This window comes from Papaver somniferum, unplaced genomic scaffold (genome assembly GCF_003573695.1).
Source record: "Papaver somniferum cultivar HN1 unplaced genomic scaffold, ASM357369v1 unplaced-scaffold_45, whole genome shotgun sequence".
Classification (NCBI taxonomy): Eukaryota; Viridiplantae; Streptophyta; class Magnoliopsida; order Ranunculales; family Papaveraceae; genus Papaver; species Papaver somniferum.
Genome location: NW_020647082.1, coordinates 540,709 through 551,557, shown reverse-complemented (window position 1 = coordinate 551,557; position 10,849 = coordinate 540,709). Strand labels below are relative to the sequence as shown.

At 34.9% G+C, this 10,849-nt stretch overlaps 2 protein-coding genes across 2 annotated transcripts in view; both read right to left on the bottom strand.

The window, feature by feature from the left end:
• Positions 1-718: 718 nt before the first annotated feature.
• On the bottom strand, positions 719-4,839 carry LOC113342604 (DNA-directed RNA polymerases II, IV and V subunit 12). The gene is made up of 4 exons (XM_026587094.1): positions 4,685-4,839; positions 1,959-2,028; positions 1,739-1,831; positions 719-1,008 (listed from the first exon to the last, which is right to left on the bottom strand). Exons 2-4 carry the CDS (start codon positions 1,996-1,998, stop codon positions 986-988), a joined length of 156 nt encoding a protein of 51 aa, XP_026442879.1. The 5' UTR covers positions 1,999-2,028; positions 4,685-4,839; the 3' UTR covers positions 719-985.
• A 4,544-nt stretch (positions 4,840-9,383) lies between these two features.
• LOC113342620 (putative disease resistance protein RGA3) overlaps positions 9,384-10,849 on the bottom strand; it is a 3,797-nt gene continuing 2,331 nt past the window's right edge. The window contains exon 3 of the mRNA XM_026587104.1: positions 9,384-9,600. Within this exon, the coding sequence (XP_026442889.1) occupies positions 9,384-9,600 (217 nt within the window). The remainder of the gene's footprint in view (positions 9,601-10,849) is intronic.

Sequence of the window (10,849 nt, the reverse complement as noted above, 5' to 3'; positions counted from 1 at the left end):
TTAAACTAACTTCATATTGTCATCCATTTTAAAACTTTTTGGCATATTTTCTAGTCTCTATTGAAACCCAAATGGAGAACATTCATTAACATTTAACCCTTGGCTTTTAAAACAACTACATCTTGATAATATAAAAACACTCGGTGATCAACATATGACACCTGAAAACACGAACGGTAAAAAACAGTAAATAACGAAATAATAAAAGCAACAGTTAGATGTGCATGAAACTTAAGTAAAATTACGCTTACCTTCGGAATATTGCGATCCCTCGTATGCCCCGTTATTAATCCAATTCCGAGTGACCTTCGGAATTAATCACAAGGTTGCTAAAAGTGGTTATCAACCTCTATGGGAAATTACCATTTGGTAATTTAATCCAATCACATCTTAATGATCTACACTTTGATAAGGAACCAAAATTGCAATTGCACCTGCATATCGGTGCTGCTTAAAACTGAACGGAAAACAGAAGTCGGTGGTTTAGACTAGAATTTTTTGAGCCAACTGTTTGTTACCTTCGATTTATACATCACTGAACAATACCAAAAAAAAGTGGGGATCTAACTGTTAAAGAGGCTGGCCAAACAATGGGAACTTGAAACCAACTAAGCTCAACCCCAAAATAAACTTGTGCAATATTTTTAGCCTGATGGGAACATACAATTTGGAGACAATTTGGATAAACAAAGTCAGTTCTATGATTCTACCAATAAGGTCTAGGTTCAACTCCAGCATCTGTGATTTATAGAATCACTGAAACAAGTCGCACAATGGTACTGATCAACCTAGCTGTTAGGTTCAAAATAGAATAAGCGTCATATTATAAGTAAAGTGCAGCAGGAGAGTACTACAGAGAATTACTTAACGAACAATATCAAACAGCGCAGTTCTCCAAACAACGCATTAGACCAATATTTCAGTTTAATATCTAACACCATTAGATAGCCTTTAATATCCATGAGTAATTTTTTGCCCTTTTTGTTTAGCGAGCTTCGTACTGCACAACTGCAACAAACAAAACCATCACCTTAGGTTTGATACAGAACTAGACTATCAAAATACATCCCCTATCGGACGAACATACATTTTCAGAAAATATAGAAAGGTTTTTATCGAGAAATCATATAGTTTTCAAAATATCAGTATCTCAGAGAGGGTCAAACACCCATCGAAATTACATGTAGAGACCCCTTTGATAACAGAAATACCATAACCTATCTGAGGGCCAGGTATCTTTTCTATAATTCATATGTCAACGCCTAACTATGTGCTGGGCAGTCAAAAGCCATCACACAAAAAGTATAATCGTGCCTAAGAAACAGCCACAAATGAGGAGTGTTAACATGAGAAATTTGCACACTATGAGACAATGTGTTGCTCAGCAGAATTTACATAAAAGTTGCTCAGCAGCCCTTACAAGGTTGAAGTAGTTGTAGCTTTAGTTGTAGCTTTAGTTGCTACAACTACTTCAACCTCAAACCCTAATGCTAAGACTTCTATGTACGCATCTACTTACTCAGGGGTTGAAGCAATAACATATACGGGAAACATTCATCGTCCAAAAGCAATAACCAAAAAGTGACCATACTAAAACCCCAGATTTGAAACTTGAAGAATCATCTAATATGTTGAGCATTTCCAAAGTCTAACACCCAGTTTTGCGAAGTTACATAACTAACACGACTCAACGATCAAAAGCGAATTTAGGGTTTAAAGTTCGGTATAAGCTACTTACTTCGTTTGGTTCGCTTCTTGTAAAGGATGCGATAACCACATTCCCTACACTGAATCACATCTCCCGGCTTCAGTGTGTTTTCCATCCCACAATCTAATAAACAAAAACAAGGTATTTAAGAAACAAAGTTCATGAAGGGAGTCCCTTTCACCAAAAATAATGTTAAAGTTGATTTCGCTAACAAATTAAAATCAAAATAAGAGTAGATTGTAAACATTACCTCCACAGATGTAACTAACTGGTTCAGGTTGAGGATCCATGGATGAAAAAGTCAAGAGGATTAAGGGTTTCTGAACAAAAAGAAGAAACTCAAATTAGGGTCTTAAAGGAGAAACAAATTTCGAAGATCAAAAGTTCAAATTTTCTGTTCTATAATGAGAGAATTTTAAGATAAAAGAGAAGAGAATGTTTGTAAACACAGGATTTTGCTAGGGTTTTAGAAGGGGCATCATGGCAGCCTCAAAGAAACAGTGGTCAATCATAAAAAATGTTAACGAGTATTACTCTTGACACCCGTTGGAACTACAGGTGACAGCTGACAGGTGGTTTAAATTATTTACCTAATTGTATCACTACTGGAAATTCCAAATATGTCGGTGGTTTAGATAACCAAACCTCCCATTTTCAATACTCTTCTTCTAAAGCAAGCAAGCAATCAAGCACCCATTCCAGATAACTGAATTCTGACACGTATAATGATCAGAACTAATGATGTAATAGAAGTTAAACAGACTCGACCTATAGAACACAAATAACAATCCTTTGCTCCACTAAGTATCAAATTGCAGTCCTACACAGATCAATCATTCATGTATACTAAGGCTTCTCAACATTTTTATGAAACCCAGATTTTATATCTTAATTTTGTTCACAATACAGAGACAACCAAGCAAGCAATACACATGTCACATATCATGTACTACAATTTGCAGCAACTGAACATCCATTACTTCATGTATATACTACACAGACACGTCTCCTTAATAGCTACAGATATAATGCCAAACAGCCAAAGAGGCTTAAACATGAATGTGATGCCAAGGTCAAACATAACATGACTGAAATGGATGAGAGAGCAACAAACCTGACGCAATGGACAAGTCCTAGATCCAGTATGACATACTTATAACAGCAAACCATCATTTAAGCTATGACAAACTACAGCCAAAAGTGAAAGCCATAGCATACATTTCATTTTTCCCTAGCATTTTTCGACAAAGCTAAATATGGAGCTTCTAGAGATGGAGATCTTACAGAATTCAATGTACTCACAACAATTCACAAGTGATAACCCACTGACATAGGTTTTACTAAATAATACTCCAAATAACTCACAAGTGATAACCACCAGCTCAAAACTTCAGATCTATTAACCTAGAAACATAAGAATTAAGCACACACAAAGATCATACTCATTTCACAGGATTCCAATAGTAAGAGACCCCGAATAAACAAAACCCAATACTCAAAATCATGATCTATCAACCTAAAACTTAAACACACACAAAGCATAATCATTTCTGACAATAGTAAGAAAAGATTGAAAACAGAACACCACAAAACACGTATACGAAGAAAGAGTGAGCAAAAGCACCTTACTTCTCTCTGATGGAAATGAAAAGTACTTTTGGCTTTAACTCTTTTGAAGCAAAAAATCCCAAAGATGGAACACACATACGAAGAATCAGACAAAAACAAAGATAGAAATCAAAAATTAAACACAAAATTGAAAATAGAAAATCCAATTGAAGTAATTTTATAACTCCTTTACCATTACCGCCAACAACAGCCATAAAAAGAATAAACATAGCATGTTGTATCATTGATACGACCATAGCTCACTCAAATTACGTTAAGAATCGAGTTTACGGCTTAAGTTGAATCACAACATGCAAGGAAAACACCGGTAAACGAAATATTTCCAATCCTCATACATAAACTAAAGGAATGAATTAAAAAGCATTTCCCAAACCAAGAAATGGCCAATTATCCTTCAAGTTGAGTAACAACTATGGAACAATTAACTAGTTCGCACAGGGTGGTAGTTTAATTTCTAAACTCACCCTCATTAACTAATAAGGCTCATTGGAGTAGAACATAATCAAACATGGTTCATGAGATATTATTCCAAACAATACTCCCTCCGTCCCGCATTAGTTGAGCCATTTGTAATTTGCACAATTATTAAGGCAAGGGAATAAGGGGAGTATGTTTAAGTATTTTTTTGTAAGTATGCCCTTGTACAAAAAAATTTGTAAAACTTCAAAATTATTTATCTCTTAAACTATACCACGGTTTTTCATAAACTTTATACCGTTAAAATGCATTTTAAAACACATACGTACCGAATATAAATATGACTACCAAATTATACATATTTCTTATAGAACAAATAATCAATTAAAATGATAGTTTTAAAAATATCCCCTTTATTAGTGAAATAGCTCATCTATTTGTTGACAAAATCTAAACCAATTAACTCAATTAATATTGAACAAATAATAAACAAATATAGTTATTATAACTTACAACCACAAATTCTATGGATGTTCTTCAAACTCATGTATTATTTATGAATCAGATTTTGGGAAAGTCCCCAAAATTTACACTTATAAACCTCACTTAACAATCTCCCCAAATCAGATTAGTAATCAAGAAATTGACACGAATTACAGAAAACCCAAGCATTAAAATCATCCAAATTTGAATTTTGATCATCAAACTTTATAAAAACCCCAAGTTGTGATAAACCCTAGCTTCCCTGTTTTTCACCATCAACTTCACATCATGGAAGAAATTAACAAGACTAGGTACTGAATCACAACCCGTATCAAGTTTAGTAACACCAATACTCAAGTTGGTGAAAACCATATCGATCATTTGGTAAAAACCGCTAACCACAAAATCGAATCCAAATTGAAGAACAGAAAAGAGAAATTTATTTACCTCGTTCACAGAACCAGACAATATGAACAACTCCCGGCAATTAAATCAAATCTCTGCAGAGTTAGCTCGTTCACGATTTCCGTCGATTTATCTCAATTTACTCCGACAATCAGAGAAGCTGCAGAAACCAAATGGAGAGAAAGAATAGAATATAAAGAAGAGTAAAAGATAGTTCTCTCGATTCATCTTGGTTTTCAGATCAAAATTACCTAGGTACCCCTGGTGGGTCTTGGGGTGAACAAGTGCGTAGTGACTCGTACAACTCGAAGCTTTTAGGGCACCATGATTAACCATTATGGATCCGAATCCGATTCGAAAAGTATGTATACCAATATCTTTTGGAAAGGGATACTCACTTTTGGAATTCTCTATAGAAAAGTATGTATACCAGATCAAAATACAGAAAAGTATGTATACTCACTTTTGGAAAGGGATACTTTATATTTGGTCTACTTTCTGACTAAGAAAAAAAAGTAATATCTCTTCGCAGGATCCAAGGTAGTATGAAATATCTTCCTTTAGCATCAAACGGAACAGCCTACTAATAACAAAAAAGAACAATGATACAGATATACTCCAATCTAGTCGTTTACGTTTCGATGTAGTCCATTCATTTTTAGAAAGAGATATTTTTAATTTGGTCTATTTTATGGTTAAAATAAAAAACAAAAAATAATTTAATATCTCTTTTCTAGAATCGTAAGAGGTAGTATGAAATATCTACGTGTATTTCATAACACAGGGAACAATATTCCATGGCCTATGATTTGTCCAGCAATCCACATTACTACATGCATGCATGCATGACTACCAATAAACATGAACAGCACCCACAGACAGAATTACCATTGACCACAAAAACTTACTTTATTCTTGATTCATTGATTTGAAAGTTGTGCAAATAGTCGAAGATTTTAACCTCAAATGGAGGAATTATAATGAGCCCATCTCACTCTATGTATCTTTCCTTTAAGAACAAAAGAGACATATTTGTGTGATGATGATGTGGCGGTTCGCCTCTAAGTTCCACGATGCCATCCATTTATCATCCAGCAACTCCACTTCTCTTTTATCAGCAGCTGGTCCAGATAACTGTTCTACTAGGTGGCAATGCAAAAAGAATAGCATGTTAGCACCTATTAGATTATCTTCATGTTGTTGAAATCTAATGAAAAAGAAGAACATAAAGAAGTTTATCAATACAAATCCAAGGATGCACACACACATGTTATCTGCAAGGTTTTATCTTTCATGGAAGGAGAGAACTAAAAGTACGTTTGGAAGGAGACTTGGAAATGTAGCAGACATCATGAACAAAGCTAACTTCTTTGAGAATTCCAACTAACAAAATTTTTGTGAATTGGAATTCTATAGAGAAGCATTAAGCTATTGTATGAACTTCTGAATTTTTTTTGTTTTCAATATGATTAACCTTTTTCATTTCAAATATAAACAAATTCAAGCCTGAAAGTAGTTGTAGAATTAAATGTATGCCACCTAGGAGACGCAGAGCCACGTTCATCAGTGCCTGGTGCAGATTCATTCTTGAAATACTGAACCGAAATTAATTTTCCTCCTCTCATTGTTATATATATAGATGACTGAGGATAGCCTTGGAAGCTTAACTTTGAACTGCATAAGGATGACAATCTTGCAGATCAGAAACATCAAGATCACGAGAATTTACACATTCCTCTCCAGCTTACAATGAAACTTGCCAAAATATCTTTGCCAAAATTGAGATTTTTCAGCCACTCTTTTACTACTTAATAATTTTGAGGAAACACGAGGTATTGTACATTCTGGTCTAACAAGGTTCATTGACAAGAAACCATTCAATTGGGGGACACTGCTTGGATATATTAAAGAAGACACAATTGGGGGATACTCTCACAGATTGGGGATACTAAAATAAAAAATGGGAAAACTTTACGAAGTAATTTGAAAACCCCTTATCAATAAAAAAATTAGTAATGCCTAAATTATCCTTGAATATCCCATCTTAATTCACGAATTAAAACACAAACAAACCATAGTAAACAAAAAGAATTTCTAAAAAGATATATATATAAATTGTGAATGTGATTATGCCGGAGATGGATCAATTAGTAGGTATATTGTATATGGAAAAAAGTAAAATAAAATAACAAAGTTGTTGATTATCAGATCTATTAACGTGGCGGTGAATGATCACCTGGGAAATTCATGTTATCTCTGTAAAAGTTTGATCGAGTCCTTTAAAAGAGTTCAGAACACGTAAATTTGGTTTCTAGGGATTCACAGATTTTTCTTTTGCATGCCAACACTAGTCTGTCGTGTTCTTCATTACTAAATTTTTCGGCTTTAGATCACTTATGCATGCAATCATAGATTCACAGCATCCCACACTATTTCTCATGGTCATTTAAACACACAGTCCACATTGGTGTATCAGTAGTCGGTATTGCCTTAGTACCTACCAGCTATGCCGACTGACAGTCGGTATTGTCTTCATTGAAAAATCAATACCGACTATAACAGTCGGTATTGCCTTCAAATTGATTCCAATGCTGACTGTGGTCGTATAACCTAAATTTTGTGTCAAACCTCTTTTTCTATGAATCCCAACCGTATATATGTTTATCTTCAAAAAATAAGAGAGCTGCAGTCTACCGTTAAAGAATGATGGAGGATAATAAGTGATCCGGTTTTCTTTTTAGTTTTTATTAGGGTAAGGGCGGTATTGACATTTCATCATTAGAAAAAATCCCGGTTAACTAAATTTTAGTCCCAAATAAATGTGAGTATTCCTAATTTGTGGTGGTATCCAAAAGAATCTAAGAAAACTTATGGATGGGGGCTATGGAGAGGTATTCTTAATTACTTACAGGTTCTCAGAAATGGGTCGAAGTGTATGATTGGAAAAGGCAACAAAAGCAAATTCTGGGATGATTTATGGTGCCAAGATAAATCTCTCAAGGAGTTGTTTCCCAAATTATGGAAAGTGAGTAGGAAGAAAGAAGCGCTAGTGGAAGAGGTGAACAGCGGGGAGGCGGAGCATAGAGCCTGGAATATAGAGCCGTATAGGAGGCTTAAGGATCTAGAGATTCAAGAGGTCATGGAGTTCACTAGAATCTTAGACAATCATGGGATGCTTACTGGCGAGGAGGATAAAAGGGAATGGAGCGCGAATCCTAAAGGTACCTTCGCTGTAAGCTCTTGAAATACTTATGCATGATCAGGGAAGAAGCATTCCTATTAAATTTCTGTCTGACTACATTTGGAATAAGACTATTCCACCTAAAGTTAGCTTCCTAGTTTGGGCAGCTGCAATTAGAGTGGCTCCTACTCTTTCCATTTTAGCGAGTAGGGGTATTGAGGTAGACAATACTCTGTGCCCTTTCTGCTTAACTAGGGAGGAGACAGCGGAACATCTTTTCCTTCATTGTTTTTTCGTCTGGCAAATACGGGAGCACTTTCTACAGCAGCTAAACATAGTTTGGGTTCATCCGACGACGGTGCTGGAGTTCTTATGGGGGTGGAAATTGAAGGTTTCTATCAAGCCTATGGATTTCCTGAAATATTGTGTGCCGTTTGCTATTTGGTGGATTGTGTGGCTGGAAAGAAATGATTCCTAATCGCTAACAAACAGGGGAGGAAATCGATGAACTCTCTTGTAATAGGGATTAAATCGTTGCTCTATAGTTAGACCGTAAATGTGATTTCGTTTAGAAGTGTCAAGTTTGAGGAATTTATTTTCGATTGGGCAAGTTTGTTTAGAGAGTAATGTTGGTGTAAACTCTCTGGACTCTTTGTTCTTCTCTTTTTGTTTTTTTGGAGGGTACTATCTTAGCACCCTTTCTCTCCTTTCCTTTTAATCTAATTTAACCTCTTTCAAAAAAAAATTGTGGTGGTATCCCTTGCTTTATTAGTTTATTTGTATTTAGCCTGGTATACAAAACCAACATTTCATACGGACGCAACGATACACGAAGATATCCAAAGTGTATAAACACAATTACAACCAAAATATTCTGAGCTAGATTTGAAATAAACACCAGTGATCCATTTTAAACATGAACATGAATACCACTTTCTAGTTAATCCATGATAATCCAGAATTAAACTACAAAAATGTTCTTGTATACATACTATGAAATCTAAGATAATAGGTAGAATAGACACTTTCTTCCTCTAACACCTAACCATCACCCACCAACTTGGTTAATACGTAAGTAGAGGTGTCATCATAAACCTCCCTACGCATGAATCTATAAAAGCATGTCAGGCATTCTGGGTCTCATCGGGTCTTCTTCCTAATTGCAACAAGTTGATACTTGTCAGTTCCTCGGGCTAATTAAAGGTAAGGATTTATCACAGAGCACCTATGTTCTTTATTCACCATGTAACATTTATCATGTCATATCATGTCAAACCGAAACACAAGGAAATCTATAACAAAATGTTGCTCCAAAGTACAAAAAGGAAAATCATGGATATGAATGGTGTCAAAAATTTAACAAAGAGACCCTACTACTGGTGAACTTAGGATCACATATATTGGTCAACACATAGTCCTTACTTTCCACATTTCTCTAAAGGTTTAAGGTTATTCTAATGCTTTGTTTGATGTCATTCCAATTAACCAAGTCTTTGTAAATTGGAATTCTGCAGTGCGGCATTAAGCTATTGCAGGAACTACTGAAAAAATATATTAAACCTACCTTTTCTTTTCAGAAAAAGAGTAAAAAACCTCAACACTGAAAGCAGTTGTAGTATTAGATGTAGCATACCTAGGAGACGCAAAGCCAAGTCCTTCAGTGTCTGGTGCAGATTTATCTTGAAATACTGAACTGAAATCAATTTTCCTCCTCTCATTGCAAGCGCTGAATGGGGAGAGCCTTAGCTCAGCTTTGAACTGCCTCTGGATGACAGTCCTGCATAGGGTAAACATCAAGATCATGAGAATATTCACACATTTGTCTCAAGCTATACAATAAAACTTTCCAAAATATTGTTGCCAAAATTTAGATTTCTAAGCCGCTCTCTTCATTACCTACTAATTTTGAGAAAATATGGGGATTATCCTAACATTTTGGTCAACCAAAGCTCAATACAAAAACACAATTCAATTGGGAGACACTACTCGGATATATTATATTGCTTTAGTTGCATTTAACCTGGTATAAAAGACAAACATTTTGTACAGATGCAAAGATACACAAAGATATCCACAATGTAAAAACACAATTACCAACAATTTTTTATTCATAATTTCGAAACAAAATATCCTGAACAACTAGATTTGAAATAACCATCAGCTATCCATTATAAACATGAATACCTCTTTAAGGTTGATACTTCATAACCTAGAACTAACACTACAAAAATACTCTTGTATGAATATTATGAAATCTGAGATAATACGCAGAACAGACTTTTTTTCTTCCTGCTCCAAAACACTTAACTGTCTTACCGACCACAACAACATCAAACCGACTTGGTCAATACGAAAGCAGGGGTGTCGTTCTAAACTTCCCTATACATGGATTCTGGCTCATATCGGTCTTCTTCCTAATTCCAACAAGTTGTTTCTTTTCAGTTCCTCCTACTAATTAAAAGCAAGGTTTTATCGCATCACACCTATGCTTTCATTTACCATGTCACGTTTATGAAGGCAAACTGAAATACAAGTATAACCTATCTCAAAAAGAGGCTCCAAGGAACAAAAAGGAAAATAATGGAAATGGTGATTAACAGAGAAACCCCATCTGGTGGGTTTAGGATCATATAAATTGGTCGACACGTAGTCCTAAAAATTAAAAAAAGCATTCCCCTAAAGCCTAAATCATGTTTTGTGCTGGGACATAACAACACATGTAAAGCCTAAATCATATGTATCTATCGACTAGTTAAGAAGTAGTGAAGAGGTGAAATGTTGTTAACTTGAATGATTATAACGAGGAAAAATATAACAGTGATGATCATGGCAAACATAGACGATGCAGATTTCATCTTTTTATGTGCTCACATGTTCGATTATGTCTCGGACTCTTACTTATGTCTCAAGACTCTTTACCAAGACATCCCCAGTATCTATATTTAATTATTTGAATTTTATTTATCATGATAAATTACTGATAAGTTACTCATTTATGATTATTGCAAGCTCTTTTTTTTTTTTTT

What these genes read in the sequence shown, in the direction of transcription:
- LOC113342604 (XM_026587094.1), bottom strand. Translation starts at nt 1,998, where the DNA reads ATGGATCCTCAACCTGAACCAGTTAGTTACATCTGTGGAG. An exon ending in AGTTAGTTACATCTGTGGAG is followed by an intron (nt 1,832 to 1,958) that starts GTAATGTTTACA and finishes TTTGTTTATTAG; the next exon opens with ATTGTGGGATGGAAAACACA. An exon ending in CAAGAAGCGAACCAAACGAA is followed by an intron (nt 1,009 to 1,738) that starts GTAAGTAGCTTA and finishes TGTTTGTTGCAG; the next exon opens with TTGTGCAGTACGAAGCTCGC.